This window comes from Triturus cristatus, chromosome 4_1, assembly GCF_964204655.1.
Source record: "Triturus cristatus chromosome 4_1, aTriCri1.1, whole genome shotgun sequence".
Taxonomy (NCBI): Eukaryota; Metazoa; Chordata; class Amphibia; order Caudata; family Salamandridae; genus Triturus; species Triturus cristatus.
This window is the reverse complement of record NC_140585.1, coordinates 8,925,659-8,943,680: the sequence shown is the minus strand read 5'-3', so window position 1 is coordinate 8,943,680 and position 18,022 is coordinate 8,925,659. Positions and strand designations below refer to the sequence as shown.

At 44.9% G+C, this 18,022-nt stretch overlaps 1 protein-coding gene across 1 annotated transcript in view; it reads left to right on the top strand.

The window, feature by feature from the left end:
• LOC146839285 (uncharacterized) overlaps positions 1–17,816 on the top strand; it is a 161,394-nt gene extending 143,578 nt beyond the window's left edge. The window contains exons 6-7 of the mRNA XM_085650762.1: positions 2,214–2,281; positions 17,369–17,816. Of these exons, the coding sequence (XP_085506888.1) occupies positions 2,214–2,281; positions 17,369–17,816 (516 nt within the window). The remainder of the gene's footprint in view (positions 1–2,213; positions 2,282–17,368) is intronic.
• The last annotated feature ends 206 nt before the right edge of the window (positions 17,817–18,022 follow it).

Here is an 18,022-nt window from a genome sequence, read left to right as displayed (position 1 = left end):
TCTGCTTCGGCAGTTTTTCAAAGGCTCATGTGTAGCATCCTCAAGGGCATCAACAACATGCTTGTTTTTCAAGATGATGTGCTAGTGTGGGGAAAAGATCTTGTAACTCATGATTCGATTTTAAATGAAGTTCTGATGAAACTGCAACTTGCTGGTTTGACAATCTCGGCTGATAAATGTAAATTCGCTGTGACACAGATTGACTACTTAGGTCACACTGTATCGGCTGATGGAGTCAAACCCCCCCAAAAATCTACTTGATGCGATTAATAATGCTCCGTCTCCTGTAGATAAGGAACAACTTCGCTCATTTCTGGGGTTGGTGGAGTACTATTCTAAATTTGTAAATCACTTTGCGTCTAAGGTTCACTGTTTGAGACTTTTAATGAAAAAAGGGGCAAATTTTACATGGAGCCCTGAGTGTCAAACAGCATTCGACGGCTTGAAAAATGATATCAGTCAAGCTGTTGCCCTTAAGCCATATGATCTTCACAACAAATCTATCATTGTAGTGGATGCCAGTGCTTATGGTTTGGGTGCTGTTTTAATGCAAAGAAAGGATAACAGTGAGTGGGTAGTAGCATTCGCTTCTCGCACTTTAAAAGGTGCGGAAGCGACCTATTCTGTTATTGAAAAGGAAGCCCTTGCTTGTTTTTGGGGCATCAACCATTTTAGAACATATGTTTGGGGTACCAAGTTTGAATTAAGAACAGATCACAAACCATTGATAGATATCTGCACGACTAAAGGGGCAGGGAGGGCCGCCCCCAGAATCGCGAAGTGGCTGTATAGATTACAAGAATATGACTTTCAGGTGGTGTATGTACCTGGTCTCAAAAACGTCAATGCTGACTGTTTGTCACGCTGACCCCTTCCAGGAACCTCCAAGGATGACATATCTCATGAGGACCTGGATGAAGATTGCTTAATAGCCTCGGTAGAGGAAGCTTGCAATGGTGCAATTAGCTTAGAAGAATGGAAGCAGGCCACTTCAGCTGACCCAGTGTTGCAACGAGTTGTTTCAGGCTAAACTGATCATTGCAATTGTCAAGTATTGTCCAATATGGAGTTACCTGAGTACAAAATAATTTGGTTTGAATAATCTGTGAATCGCCAACAGGTATAGTCAGGAGAACAGATAAATTGGTAGTGCCATTGGGATTGCGCTCTAGATTGTTGGAACTCTTACACAAAGGACATTCTGGCATGTTTTGCATGAAAAGAAGGGCGTGATGTGATTTTTGGTGGCCAGGCATGTATAAGGACATTGACAGGTGTGTGAGGAACTGTGTTGCATGTATGTGTAGTGACAAGTCGCATACATCACAAGATACCACCATTACACCTACTGCATCTCCAGAAAGACCGTGGCAAAAACTGGCTATGGACATTTGTGGCCCGTTCAATACTAACCACATAACTGGTAAATTTGCCTTTGTCCTAATGGATTATTATACCAAATGGCCTGAAGTTGCTTTGGTAAAGGAAATCAAGGCGTCTAACGTTATCAGTTTTTGTGAGGAAATTTTCCATAGGGAGGGTTATCCTGAAAGTATCACTACAGATAATGGTCCACAATTTCTAGCTAATGCATTTCAAGGATACTTAAAAGAGCATTAAGAGAAAAATCTATAGCAAGCTATAATGCACATATGCCAACAATTACTAGGTATATGAATGACCGTAACCAACAACAGTACTTTATATAAAAATAAGGAAAACAATTATAATTTAAGAAAATATATAAATTTATTTATGTTCTTTCACCATTTTTTTGGGATATGAATATACTATGCAATTATTCTCTAATGTTTTTTTAAGAGGTTGTCTATGAAAATGATTTCTTTGTTTTACTTCCACAGTGTGAAAAAATATATATATAAACAATATCCATAAATATTTACAAAAATACAGCTTTTATATCTAGACAATACGTTGGAAAGATTCCTAAACTGCTACAAGAAACCAATCTAGCACAATTAATAGTGCGGTCGATGTACATTCGATGGAGGCAATGCAGAAGATGGAGACTACGCACGTTTCGGCAAAATTGCCTTCATCAGGAGCGGGTCTATTGCACTATAAGATAGTGTGCAGTACTTCACACTGTATCATTAAGATTCTCTGTTATTTGCTGACTTCTTCGGCAGCTGTCGATATTGACTCAGTATTGAATATTTTTTTTTCTTCATAGGTCTTTTTTTTCTTTTTAGGGCTATAAATATAGTCTTCAGCTACTGATATATTCGGGTAAATCTGGATACATGATGCCACTTAAAAAGTAAGTTCGGTTCTTTCCGTTTTTCCTTCTCGTTATAATTGACTCATATATATTGTTTAGATATTTAAAATATGTTTAAACGCGAAACGCCATATTAAAAGAGCATGGCATTAAACACACTACTGCTGCTGTTTACAATCCCAGGGAGAACGGTATGGTTGAGAGATGCAATCATGTGTTGAAAGAGTGCATACAGTTGGCAGAAACGGAGGGTGAGGATTGTAGGTCTTCTGTTAAGAAAATGTTATGGAATTATCGTAAAACTCCTCATTCTGCCATTCGAGAAACTCCATTCAGTCTTCTCAAGGAGAGAATGGCATGCTGTAAAATCACACCTGCATGGATGCGTAAGGAAATTGTAAAAAGGATTCCAAGGGAAACTTTAGACCAAAGAGTGAGTGAGTATCAATGTAAATATGCTTTGAGACATAATATTAAGATAAAAGGTCGGACACGTTCATTCAAAATTGGGGATTGGGTGAGGACTTCACTTGAGGGGTTGCCAAAGACTGGATTGTCCAGATGGTCTAAACCCAAGGAAGTGTTGAAGATTAGTGGCAATTGTGTTAGGTTAGATGATGGGCGATGATGGAATCTCAGGAAGGTGACCTTATGTAATGATCTTGAACGTAGGTTGTGGACAAGTAAAGAGTGCTGCGTCAGTTCTCCAAAACCTAGTGACTTTAATCCTGTCCCCTATAATGATAAAATAAGAGGGGATTCGTCAGTTGCACATAACGCCGGAGCCAGGAGATTATCTGGTCGAATTCTTCGTAAGCCATCTTGGCAAAAGGATTATCATTGTACCTAATTATTTCTTGTCCAGTATTTTCCTTTGTTAAAGGAAAAAATGTTGTCTAATTTTATGTATCTTATTATAGGAATGTAGGCGTCTTTATCAACATTAATTTATCATTACAGTTCCATTTCATTTTGTTTTCTCAATCTTTTGTTCCTTTATGTTTTTGTTTTTGAAGAAGGGATATGTGTTATGTTATGCTTGTCATGCAATCCATCATCTCCGTGCTGCTCAGTCTGCGTGGGTGTGAGGTAGATAGAATCTTGGTTAGAATGTAGGAATGCATGTTTTGAGTGTCTGGCGGTTCGAGCGTGAGCAGCAGGACGGAGTTGTCCGATGGGGCATTTATGATCGTACAACTTGAACAATAAACTCAATTAACCGTATCATCTGCTTCAGACTCTTTCTACATACTGAACAAGTGACTACAAAACCTTGAGTAGGGAGATGCCATGTAGGAGCATTGGCACAGAACAGTGATTCAAAAGGGGATTCTTTGAAGCTGGGTGGTGGCAGCCCCACAGGGTTCAAGCGGCCTGGCTGCTGGGTGAGCTGAACCTCAGTAGAGGTGGGCAGGGAGACGTGTTCAGAGCTGAAGGCCTTCCCATATGGACTGTTACTGTCCTGAAGCCCACCCCCTAGTCCGAGTACAAGAGTGGTCTGCTCGCCTCACTTGACAGTATTTATACAGCTCCTTGGGCGGTGCAGGTGGTCTCTAGGCGCTGGGCTGGATCCTTAATCCTCACATGCACATTCTGCAACTTTAGTTTCATTTGTCAATGTAAGAGAACTCTGAGGGGTGCACTTGAGGTGTTTTTCAGTTTTTATTTTGTGTGGTTATATTTCATGGATCCAGTCCAGAAAGGCAGCAGCCTGCTTCATACAAAGCTTGTCAATACTGGCTGCTTTCTGCAGTTCACATGAGCAGTGGTGTGTGTTCGGCTGCTATGACAGCACCCATGGCTGGTATAAAACATACAAATTCACAGCGGTCGCTGATTTTGGTAGAAGGAGCTCTTGAAGCCTTGCCATAAGCACAGTGTCAGCATTTGATGTGTCACGGCAGGGAGCGATGGGTGGGTGAGCTGGGATTATGCTGGGATTAGCATATGATGTGTCATGGCAGGGAGCGATGGGTGGAAGAGCTGGGATTATGCTGGGATTAGCATAGGATGTGTCATGGCAGGGAGCGATGGGTGGGAGAGCTGGGATTATACTGGGATTAGCATATGATGTGTCATGGCAGGGAGCGATGGGTGGGTGAGCTGGGATTATGCTGGGATTAGCATATGATGTGTCATGGCAGGGAGAGATGGGTGGGAGAGCTGGGATTATGCTGGGATTAGCATATATGATGTGTCATGGCAGGGAGGGATGGGTGGGAGAGCTGGGATTAGCATTTGATGTGTCATGGCAGGGAGCGATGGGTGGGTGAGCTGGGATTAGCATATGATGTGTCATGCCAGGAAGCGATGGGTGGGAGAGCTGGGATTATGCTGGGATTAGCATATGATGTGTCATGGTAGGGAGCGATGGGTGGGAGAGCTGGGATTATGCTGGGATTAGCATATGATGTGTCATGGCAGGGAGCGATGGGTGGGAGAGCTGGGATTATGCTGGGATTAGCATATATGATGTGTCATGGTAGGGAGCGATGGGTGGGTGAGCTGGGACTATGCTGGGATTAGCATATGATGTGTCACGGCATGGAGCGATGGGTGGGAGAGCTGGGATTATGCTGGGATTAGCATATATGATGTGTCATGGCAGGGAGCGATGGGTGGGAGAGCTGGGATTATGCTGGGATTAGCATTTGATGTGTCATGGCAGGGAGCGATGGGTGGGAGAGCTGGGATTATGCTGGGATTAGCATATGATGTGTCATGGCAGGGAGCGATGGGTGGGTGAGCTGGGATTAGCATATGATGTGTCATGGCAGGGAGCAATGGGTGGGGGAGCTGGGATTATGCTGGGATTAGCATTTGATGTGTCATGGCAGGGAGCGATGGGTGGGTGAGCTGGGATTAGCATATGATGTGTCATGGCTGGGAGTGATGGGTGGGAGAGCTGGGATTATGCTGGGATTAGCATGTGATGTGTCATGGCAGGGAGCGATGGGTGGGAGTGCTGGGATTATGCTGGGATTAGCATATAATGTGTCATGACAGGGAGCGATGGGTGGGAGAGCTGGGATTATGCTGGGATTAGCATATAATGTGTCATGACAGGGAGCGATGGGTGGGAGAGCTGGGATTATGCTGGGATTAGCATATGATGTGTCATGGCAGGGAGCGATGATTGGGAGAGCTGGGATTATGCTTCTAGTTTGACTCGCCCACACAGCCAAAGGAAGAAAGAAAGCTAGTTGCTCAGGTAAGGAATGCCATTAAAGGCAAATTGTGACTTTTTTAATAAGAACATTTTTATTAGATTTTCATCACAAACATGAACAAAGCACACCTTTTGAGGGTCCGCGCAGAGAACCTGCAACAAAGTGCCATACCAGTCTCTCTAGACCTCTGGTCCCATACCTCTCCTCTTACATACAACCCTCTTCGAGTCCATAATACGACCACCATTTGCCCCACACACTGGAACGTTTCTTTGGGCACCCCCTTGCAATATAGATAGGTTCCTCCTGCTGTGCACAATGGTCCATACCCGCTCTCCGTTCCCGGGGATGGGGAGGGAGGCTCTGGGCGTTGGCCTAAATTGTGTGACATTTTATGTCATCGTTTTCTAGCAGTTTTGAAATGCATTGGATCACCTTATAAAAAGCATATATGAAAAAAAGAAAGAAATGCATACACATCTAAGCCCATCCTATTTGAAATGATACACACCAGCAAATCATGATTTGTCCTGCATGGAAATAGAGTGACATTTTGTTAATTGTGAGAAGGTGGCCTGATATATGCTGTCCACTAGTCAGTCAGTCAGTCAAATTATCTTTATTCGATTAATAAAAATCATAAAAGATCGAGCAAAAAGATACATAACAAGAATACATCAGATCATTACACTGCATACAATTATCAGAAAAAAGAAAAATTTAAAAATTTAATACATTTAAAACATACATAAATATTTTTTTTTAAAAAGGAAAGAAAAGGGTACATTATAAAAGGAGGAAATTCATTTTTCACAAATAGAATGCCTATGCCTTAATTGGAGCTTCTTCAACCTTGCTCCTGCGACTAAAAAACTGGCTACAGCAAAGGCAACATTTATATTAGGAAGAAGTTGCAAAAACAACAGGGCTGGTTTTACCTGAATAAAACTCTGAGTACGTAAAATAGGGAGCAAGTACCTTTTTCTGATCTCAGAATAATGGCCGCAGAACATAATAAAGTGCATCGTATCCTGGACTGAGAAACAATCACAGTCACAGGGTTCAGCGTCATCAGGTCTAGCCCAAGTTCCAAAGTTACCCAGGATAAAGTGAATTAAATTGAAGCGAAATCTTGTTAAGAGAAAGCGATGGTAGGGATTTGTTACCCACAGAAGATATGGTTCCATTCCAGGAACAGAAGTGAGCAAAACATATTTCCCTACCAAAGGTTTTTTTAACTCTTGTGCTTCTCTTTCCAGAGCATATAGATTTAACAGGGTGTTTTTAATTAATTTTAAGTCTTCATGAATTATTTTATCTGGAGAGGAGAAGAGCTCCAATCGGCCTGCTAAGGACAGCTGTGATCTCACGTAACTTAGCCATGGTATTTTAAGTGCTCTATCCAGGGCTAAACAATCTTTTAAAATGGTGTGATTTAAAGTAAGCTCTAGGTTAAGCCAAGTTTTTAGCCACCCAATCACTGGAGCTAATTTCAGAGTGTCAGATATATAGCCCAGTCCTACCTCTTTATGCAATACGAATGTCGGGGTCGATTGGGGAACAGAAAGAAGAGATCTTAAGAATTTATTTTCTACGATCTGTATTTTAGTGGGGTTAATATAACCCCAGATAGTAGAGCCATACTGGGCAACTGACAAGCACTTTGCTTTATATACTTTAATTATGCTTTCCATAGGGCGAGCGCCCAGTCTTTTGGCGAAGCCCATCAGCCCTGCGGTCGTTCTAGCGACAGCATTAGTTTTAACCTGAAGCTGAGGGCCCCAAGTGCCCTTTTCGTCAAAAATCACACCAAGATATGGGAAAGAAGGAACTCTCTTTACCTCCTTTCCTGCACAGTAAAATGTCATCATCTTTTTTTTCCTACCTGCTTGTCCTGAGATCATTACATGTGATTTATCTGTATTAATTTTCATGTCCAAAGATACCATAAAAGCTCCAAAAGATAAAAGGAGTTTTTTTTAGTGCAACTCCAGAGCGTGCAAGAAGAACAGCGTCATCCGCATATAGTAAGACAGGTATCTTTGTCTCCCCTGCTCGTGGAATGTCACTGTGTGATGCTTGCATTACTGTCTCAAGGTCATTGATGTATAAGGTAAATAAAAGGGGGGCGAGTATACACCCTTGTCTAACCCCCCTCTCAGACTTAAAGAGACAGGTGCATCTTCCTTCCCTGGTGACTCTTACAGAAGTCATAAGATCCTTGTGTAACTCAGCTAAGTAATCGACCAGAGGTGGGTCAAGGCCCATGGACAGCAGGATCCCCCACAGCTTCGACCTGTTGACCAGGTCAAAAGCTGAGGAGAGATCCATGAAGGCCATGTACAGTGAACCACCCCTAGCGACCACATATTTGTTTATAATAAGCTCCAGGTTTAAGCATTGATCTAAAGTTCCTCTTTTGGCTCTAAAGCCATATTGTGCATTGGATAAAATACCCTTACTTTCTAAAATCGTTGACAGTCTGCCTAACAGGACTCTCCCCAAAATTTTGACGCTTGAGTCAATGAGAGAGATAGGCCTGTAACAGGCCGGATCTGTCCGCTGTCCCTTTTTGAAAATTGGTACAATGATCGAAGTTAACCAACTAGAGGGAAAAATAAATTCCCTAGTGGCATTAAAAATGTTGGTTAGAATTTTTGAGCTAAATTGAGGGGCGGTCTTAAAGAAGTCTGCTGGGACCCCGTCTGGCCCCGGTGCCTTTTTACAAAGAGTGTCTTTTAGGGCAAGTATAACCTCTTCCTGGGTAAAAGGGGGAATGCGAGTCAAAGGTTTTACTAATGTTAGTTCAGAAACTATTGTGGTTTGAGTTTGACTATAGATGTTACTAAAATGTGACACCCACTGTTCATCTGGAATAATACAGTCAACTCTCTGATTATCTAGTCCCACAAAATATGGGTGGTTTATAACTGCCCAGAATTTTACACTATCTTTCTGTGTTTCGGGCAGTAACAACTCTTCCCATGCCTCATTTTTAATCTCGGATTTCCTCATTCTAATAGCAAAATTATATTGTTTCCTCAGTGAAGCTATCAGTATTTTATTTCTAGGCTTACCCTTTAACGCCTTTAAAAGAACTGAATGGGCCCTAGAGCAGTTTGAATCGAACCATCTAGGGCCAGGTGATTTTTTTAACTTTACCTTTATGGTCAAGTCTAGATTAACTTGGTGACATATGACACCAAAGGCGTCAACCACTTTGACACTCGAGTTTTCATTATCAAGACATATAGCTATTTCATCAGAGACTTTTGCCAATGTGTCCTGCAAAAAGGACATTGGGGTGACTTGGTCCCATTTTAACCTGCGATTTTGATCTTTAAGCTCAAGACCTAATGCACAAAGTTTATCATTCTTTCTGAGTTCCAGGACTCCAAATGCTAAAACCTCTAAGATCACAGGATTGTGATCGCTAAAAACAGAGGCTTCTACCCCATATGAAAATATTTTAGATAAAAGACTTAAAGAAACAAAAATATAATCTATGATTGTACCAGAGTCATGACCCACGTATGTTGGTAGCCTCGTATCATTTGAGCAGGTGCAAAATTCATAAAGGTTGAGGGTAGCCAGAAATAATTCCAGAAACTCTCCGCTTAAAGTGTGTTCAAAATGCGGGGATATAGGGTAAAAAGGAAGTATCTCAGTTTCCCTCAAACAACCTGCCAAACATGGGTGGATATTAAAATCCCCCATTAGGATTACCTCAAAATCACAGCAACTATTCTCAATATGAGTGGCTAAGAAATCCTGTAAGGCTGACAAATGCTCATTAGAAAAATGACTGGTCAAAGAATTATAAAAATTTACAAGTAAAATAGGGTTACAGTTTGATAAAGTCAATTCAACCATTAAGCAATTTTTGGAATTAGACTGAATGTAGCTGCATTTGCCTTTAACGTCAAGAGAAATATATATGGCTAGCCCGCCCCTAGCTCTACCAGCTTTACTAGGGACGGCGGGTACGAAAAAATGAGAGTAGCCATCTAGTGGCAAACACTCTAACAAGTCCCAAGTTTCTTGAAAAGCAAGAATGTCATAACTCCTGATTTTTTCCAACCAAATTTTGTCTTTAAATTTGGATCTGAGGCCAGCAATGTTCCAACTCAAGATTCTACAAACTCTATTACCAGCAGAGTACTCAGAAGGTAAAACAAGAGCCGGCTGTTGTTCCTCAGCAATTTCAATTGGACTTGGCAAGAGTCAATCATTTTGATCCAAAAAAGAAAGTGGCGCAAAACGATTAAACAGTTGCACGGGTTGTGTAACAGGGTTAAGTGCAAAGGGTTGTTGTCGATGAGCGAATGCGTTATTCCTTGATTCTTGACCCCATCTAAAATGAAAATCCCGGTTTGTAATTGGTCCTAAAAAAGGAGTCTTTGGGAATGATACATTCTGCTGTTCCCCGTAAAAGAATTTCAGAGTTAGGGGGACCACAGAACCTTGTCTACGTTGAGGGGGAAGAATATTTACAAGGATATTGGGAAGAACGCTTGGGTTTGAAAAGCTCACAACCACACAATCACCTTTAAATTTTTTAGGGCGATTTCCAAGCCACGGGACCCTGAATGCTGATTTGATTACACTTGCAAGATGTTGCTGACCTCCTGGAGCTAGCCGCACATTACTACTCAACCAATGTAAGGCTTTGCTGCACAGTGAGTTAGAGTTTTCCGCCGAGCCTCTTTCTAAGAGAGGAACATTTGCAAGGACTAATACCACGGGTGTGGCCTCGACAATAAATTGCAGGGAGTCCGACGTAGAAATATGGGGTTGTGATGTTTGCGTTTGGGTAACATTCGTCACAGAAATTAAATTTGCTGGGGGGCACTGAGGCAAAGAAATCCCAGTAACAGCGTTGGAAATAAATGTCGCTGGATTATCCCCAGTTAGCTCTGTTCCCTTTCCATCCCCCAAAGTTGGACCAACAACGGCGTCCCCGTGATTATTGTTCAAAGAGGTGACTAACGTGGTTAAATTTTCAATGCCGCTTGCAACTGTGTTTTGCTGACCACCCAGCTTCTTGATCTCTGCTTGTAGTTTATCTATCTGAGAGATGAGGGGTTTAATAATGGAATTAATTTTGGACTCGAAGAAGTCCGCAATTTTTTCTAGAAGCGCCTCTTCAAGAGAGCGAGTCAAAAAATCCTCAGCGCAGTTTGTTTGTGCAAATTTTGAGGTATTGGCCCTCTTCCCTTTAGCCCCAGAACGTAGGCCACCCCGTTTAGGGGGGATCTTAGTGCATTGACGTTTAGTTCTCACTTCATGAACTGGGGGTGTTACATCAAGAAAAGGCACCTCTGGTGTCTGAGACTGTATATCTTGATCTGGATTAATATCACTTTCAACGGTTATATCACCCTCAATGATAGAATCTTCAAGAGCCGGATTTACATTAACCTGGATTTCAGGTATGACTTGTGGGACAATATCCACTAACGTGGCGACGCTAAGGACATCTTGTGTGTTCGATTCATTGAACGAAGTAATAGCAAAAGAGGGCGGGGACAGACAGAGTAAGTCCGGAGATTGACTCAACCCCAAAGACTCCCTCCTTTGCGTGTTGATTTTTTGTACAGTCTGTACCAAATAATTGTTCATCTTGTTGTTTTGAACTATTGCTGCTTTTTTAGGCATGACTGTGGCTGTAACCATAAATCGCGCGAGACAATGACAATAGGGGCTGCTTAGTGCTCAACTTACTTGCACGATAACGTCCGATATGACTCAGGCAGCATGTGTGGCCCTGCCCCTGCCTCTTCCTGCCGATGAGGGCCGTAGAGGGCCCGCCCTTTGCCCGGGCTTCGCTCCGGGCGTCCCGCTCGCGTCCCGCGAAGCGGGCCTGACGCTGAATTTATGCGCCTCCTGGCGCTGTTGGTGCGTGCGTGCTGCGCCGCCGCAAGTGCTGCCGGGATTCGTAGTCCCGTGCGGCGGCGCGGAATCTGGCTGGCGAAGACTCTTGGCGATGGCGGCACAGGAGTGCGGACTGCACGGACTCTTGGCGGCGTCGGCGTTCAGGTAAGCTCCGTTCCCCCCGCTCCGCCGGCCTGACGCTGAATTTATGCGCCTCCTGGCGCTGTTGGTGCGTGCGTGCTGCGCCGCTGCAAGTGCTGCCGGGATTCGTAGTCCCGTGCGGCGGCGCGGAATCTGGCTGGCGAAGACTCTTGGCGATGGCGGCACAGGAGTGCGGACTGCACGGACTCTTGGCGGCGTCGGCGTTCAGGTAAGCTCCGTTCCCCCCGCTCCGCCGGCCTGACGCTGAATTTATGCGCCTCCTGGCGCTGTTGGTGCGTGCGTGCTGCGCCGCCGCAAGTGCTGCCGGGATTCGTAGTCCCGTGCGGCGGCGCGGAATCTGGCTGGCGAAGACTCTTGGCGATGGCGGCACAGGAGTGCGGACTGCACGGACTCTTGGCGGCGTCGGCGTTCAGGTAAGCTCCGTTCCCCCCGCTCCGCCGGCCTGACGCTAAATTTATGCGCCTCCTGGCGCTGTTGGTGCGTGCGTGCTGCGCCGCCGCAAGTGCTGCCGGGATTCGTAGTCCCGTGCGGCGGCGCGGAATCTGGCTGGCGAAGACTCTTGGCGATGGCGGCACAGGAGTGCGGACTGCACGGACTCTTGGCGGCGTCGGCGTTCAGGTAAGCTAGTTCTAGTGGGCACCTTGTATCAGTCCAAACAACCCCTTATGGTGATTGGTTAAAGACAACCTTTATTGAAAGTTATCCTAGTGGTAGCTATGGAGAGCAGCCTTCAGGCTAAGTCTTGAAGGAATGTAAAGCAGCTTGTTTAACCAGTCTATCATCTCTTGAATGATCAAATGAAAGGACAACCACACCAGGTCTATATTTAAAATATATGTATTTAGGATAAAACACACCCCTCTAGTCTCTTTATGAGACTGAAGTTCGAAGTACTTAAGTTACAAGTGAGCAATCATCAGTAATAGCACAAATACACGTTTGGGCCCTAGGGGCGTACCAAACCATATACCAAAAAAGTGGTATAAGAACCACGACTGAGGTAGACACAAGGCCTAGAGCCTGTAGAATCGCTGGAACCCCAAGGAACCACCCAAGGTAGTGACACAGGGGACCCATGGGAACTGTATGCAGTGGGGAAACACAACCGCGAGTTCCCATTAGCTTCTATGAGCAATGTCGCGGTTGGAAATTTAAAGATTAGGGACACTTCTAATTGGGTCAGGACCAAACCCCTTTGGACTTAAAAAGTTCTAGGGCTAGCGCCCACGAGAGCACCGGAGTACTCAAGTTACCTCACCCAGGGAAGCCGGGTGCATAGGTGTCTTTTGGTGTCGGGTCGCGTCGTCGATTTCAATGGAAGCTGGCAAAGAACTGCTGCTGCTGTGAAGAGGAGAAGTGTCCGAAGAGATCCAAGCCTGGCTCTAGGATGGAAGGAACCTGAAAGCAGAGGGGACAGAGTCTGGGTCACTTGCCAGTGACCAGGGGCACGATGGACCAATGCCCACAGATGTCGGGTGCTTCAGGTGAGTTGATGGGTGTCTTGACTCTTCGTTGTAATAAGTGGGGCGTCATTACGCCCCGAACCCGTCGCACAGCTACGTGCTCAAGTACCACAATGCTTTAAATTAGTCCTTATTTAATCAAATTATCGTTCGTTCTCTTCTCCAACTCAACTCCACTTTATCCACACTTGGAGAGCCATGCAATTTTCCAAGTTTCCTATATTTATGATGAGACCATCCGGACTTCTGTCACAAACACGATAAACGCATGATTCATCCCAGGCATGTTCTTTATTAAAACCCAATGCATTTCGGACTGCTCGAGTCCTTCGTCAGGGGTAACTACAAGTGAAACATGTTATAATTAATAATGAACATGTACATATAACATGATGCATATATTCAACAATACTCTGTAAACAGCGATAATCTACTGTACTCGAATGATTATTGTACGTGAATCAGAAGACAAAAAAGGAATAAAAGGAATGAAATGTACAAGCATCCCCCTTACTGTCACACCCCCATGCACACCCCCTTCTGTGCTGACTTCCAACATGTCCCATCTGTTTGTGATAAAGACCCTCTTCATGACCAGCCACTCGCGTTAAACACATCAAAACAACCCCTCTCTGTATAACACTCTGTTTCTAAACCCTCAGTGACTTGCTTTTATGCTAATTTCTCCCTCCTCCATCTGGTATTACGCCTGTGAGGTCCCAACTGTACTTCACCTTTCAAACAAGCATGCCCTATTGTGTACAGCATCTGGCACACGTACCTGCCCGGGAGTATTACAAATTCACAATCCTCCTCTTCAAAAACAAAATGTTAACCCGCCTCTAGAAACGCTCGGTTTTTAAACCTCGCATGCAAATGAAATCCCTCCCTGATGCGCGCGTGTGCTAATTAATCACCTGGTCTGGCCGTTTTTTTCGCTTCACAGTTAGTTAAAACTACAGTCCCCAAAGTGCTTTGCTTTTCGTGATCTCAATTACTGTAACAACATAATTGTGCTTTAAAAATGCATTCCCAAATGAAACTACGTGCATAAAAAAGTGCTCTTTACAAATGCTGCTTTCTCTATTTGTTGAAGAAGCTGATTAACGCTTATCCCCCAATTCAGAAAGAACACGGTGTTTTGGCCATTGTGTGGATCAAGTTTCCAAGTCCATTTAATCTTTTCTCCTGCTTCCAGATGGGTGTCTTGACTCTTCAGCCACGAGGTCCATGAGACGTCGACTAAGTCCACGAGCCGGATTCGAGCTGTCCCACGAAGTATGTCGAGTGCTGCGGTATCAGCAACCAGAATGGACCCAACAAGCCTTGGCAACGGCAAGTCACTGGAATTCAGAGAAAGGACTGCGGTGAAGACCAGCAAGGTCTGAGGGACTCACCCAGCAAAGGTAAGTCAGGGCACGTCTGGAGCAACCAGGAAAGCCCAAGCAGAAGAGAAGTTGCCTTCGTGGGGACCTGCTAGCCAACGGGCTAGTGATCGCGAAGGAGCCTCGAGCGGTCCCACTTGAAACTGGCCCACGGGTCACCAGTGGAGTGGAGGCCAGCAATCTTCGGTACAGGAGGTGCTCAAGGCTGGGGCTACTCGGAGCCCAAAGCACAACTTCGAGGAGGACCAGGAAGATAGTGTTGCTGCAAAAGTTCACGGTGTCCAGGGGTCACGGTTCCACGTTACCCACGATAGCCACGGGCCTCAGCTTTGCTGTGGGCTCAGGGTAGCCTCGGGGGGAAGTCTGGAAATCCACCTCTGGTGATGCAAATACTTCGGCATCCGGCGGGAGCTTCAGCGATGCAGACCAGTCAGTTGCTTCTTTGGTGCCTGCCAAGCAGGGGAGTCACTCCTTGACCCCAAGGGAGATTTCTTCCGTCTTCTAGTCGTGATAGAAAGTCGAAGGTCCAGGATATATGTTGCAGAGTTTCGTCCAGAGTAATCTAGAGTCCTAGGGACTGGATTCCTATACTTATAGTAAGTTTAGGGGATGGACTAACTATAAGGCCCCACCTATGGGTGGGCTTGGAAAGAGGGGTGGTTACACCCATTTCCTTTGTCCAGTTTCGCGCCAGAGCAGGGGCAGGTAGCCCCTGCAACCGGTTTGAACTAGACTCTGCACAGGTACACCAAGTGTGCCCCCAGTGCAGGACTTCAAAGCACCAGAGAGTGCTCCCGCCCAGCCCCAATACACATCTGCCTGTCTGGGGAGGTGGTTACACCTCCCTTCGACAGGAAACCTATTGTCCAGGCCTTCCCTGCAGGAGTTTCGTCAGCAGCAGGAGGCCACACCCGTGTCTGTGTCAGAGGCATCCATTTTGTGATGCCAGTGCTCAGGAAAGTCCTACCGGGTTTGACCAGTGTGAACATGTCTATCCCTCTAGAAGGGTGGAATGCTACCCCCGCCACCAGAAAGCGTTTGACACCAAATACGACATGTTTTGATGCAGCCATTCCAAAGTTAGCATTTACCACAAGGTTATAATGCACTTAAAGAGTATATGGTATGGCTGTATCACAGAACAGCTATAAGGAAGGATTTCCGAAAGCTGCAGAGGGGCTCAGCTCATGCTTGGGCACCCTCTCACATAAAACCAAGCACCCTGCCTTCAGGATTGTCAAGGCCTGCCATAGGAGTGGCTTATAGGTTTATATGTGTCTGTATATATATGTGGATATAGGTAGCCTACATCACTGTATAGGGTGCAAGCACACCCTTTCTCAGGCTGCAGTAGCAGACCCGTGGTGCCATTTTGGAGTGCTTCCCAGGGGTGGCATAATATATGCTTCAGCCCCTGGTAGGCCTCTGAGGTACCTATGCCCTAGGTACATAGTATACCATATACTAGGGGCTTATAAGGCACTCCAGAATCCAATTAGATATGTACCTAATGTACATGCAAACCATTTTAGAGAGGAAGCAGCTAGGATGTGGTCTTGATTAGCAGGGCCACAGCCAGACTAAGGTCGAAAAACAGTGAAACACCAGCAAAAAGTGGGGGTACCCATGTGAAGCAGATCCTACTCTCCTACATTAACCATATCCTTTCTGCCTTCATGAGTAAAATAGTTTCTTTAGAGCAGTGTATAATATTGCCCTCAGCAGTAAACAAGCCTGCTTGTACACAATTACTGCAGTGAAATCCGTACCTCTTTTAATGCGTGCCACTTCGGTTTTTAAACTTTTCTGCGGTGTTGGGTTGGTTTTTCCTATGTTCGTATTACTGGTTGCCTGGAAGCATAAAGGAACGGCTCTATGTAACAGTATAGCACATTACATGTTTATGATTTATGTAGCTCACTAGCAGGCTCTGTGAGGTTTAAAACACCAGACCTTAAGAAGATGCAACACGGTTGGCATTATTCTGAACTCTGAGTGAAGTCTTAAAATAACTCCAGCTTTAAGCAAATTGCCTGCGATGTAGACAAGAATAACAAAACATGTTTTCTGTCGTTTCCATTTGCATTCCTAATTAAATTGAAATAGTTAAAGGTTTTCCATCCAATTGTTATGTGATCTGAGCCAAATTGTTACCTTTTGAAATGGCGTACTACAGCTGAGCCGGAGCAGGTACCGTCTGTAGAGTGTCTGGTGTGCCATTGCACCCTGCACACAGCAGCTTTTAATGACTTTGGGTCTGATGTATAAATGCTTTTTGTGCCCAAAATACTTTCACAAAATTAAATGTTCCAACCTCAAAAAGCTGTGTTGCAGTGTACGAAAAAAACACTGTGAGACAAAGGGATTTTCTACTTGTAAATCCACCTTTGTTACCCATATCAATTGCCTAATCCTGTTGGACCTCTCGGCGGCATTCGATACTGTCCCACACAAATTGCTCCTGGAGACACTAGCCACCAGAGGCATTAGGGACAGAGCATTGGGATGGCTGCGGTCCTTCCTATTGGAAAGATCCCAATCGGTGCATTTGGGCAAGTTCTCATCCTCCCCCCGGACCATCAAATATGGGGTCCCACAGGGGGCTTCGCTAAGCCCTACTCTGTTTAACGTTTTTGTGTCTTCCCTGGCCGGAATCGGCAGAAAATGGGGGGTGGAAATTTGCTCCTATGCAGATGACACCCAACTTATGGTAGTCCTGGATGAGAAGACCAATTCCAAGGACAGACTTAGGAGTTGCCTCTCTGATTTGGCTGACTGGATGCATAAACACTATCTCAAGCTGAATGCAGACAAATCAGAGATATTGCTGTTTGGAGGCCACACACAAATGTGGAACGACACCTGGTGGCCTGAAGCATTGGGCATCCCCCCCGCCCCTACATTAACAGCAAGGAACCTGGGGATAACGATCGACACATCCCTTTCGATGAAAGCTCATGTAGCCGCTATATGCGGCAAAGGCTTTGCGATTCTGAAGATGCTCAAAAGAGTTTTTCCTTGGATTCCATTAGAATGCAGAAGGATCCTAATTCAGTCTCTCTTGATGAGCAGGCTGGATTATGGAAACTCTCTGTTTGTTGGCATGGCGGAGTATATTTTCACCAAGCTACAAACACTTCAGAACGCAGCAGCCAAGGCTATCTGTATGAAAAGGAAATTTGACTCGGCAACAAACTGTCTGCGAGATCTGCACTGGCTTCCGATGAAGCAGAGAGCAACTTTTAAAATGCTGTGCATTACTCATAGAGCACTTCATGAGACAGGCCCTCTTATCCTTAGAAACAGGATTCGGTTCTACATTCCCACTAGACACCTCCGCTCACAAATCGCGGCGCTGGCCAGCATACCCCGGGTAAAGAAAGCCAGAATGGGTGAACGAGCCTTTTCCTACGTTGCCGCAAAGAAGTGGAATGAACTTCCCATGGCCCTTCGACTTACAGAGGATCACCTGGCGTTCAGGAAACAACTAAAAACTTTCCTTTTCCCTGACTTTGACTAAAGACACCTATTTTTCCCACTGCATCCTTACTGTAGCAATCGCAGCGCCGTGATATCCCCCGGGATGATTGTTAGCGCTTTATAAGTAACCTAAATAAAATAAATAAATTAGGGAAGGGGGTGAAAGGGACTTCTCACGTCCACTTGTGATTCAGAAATGTTATGTTATGTCATGTTATGTTAGTCATTTTTATAAGGCGCGCAGCT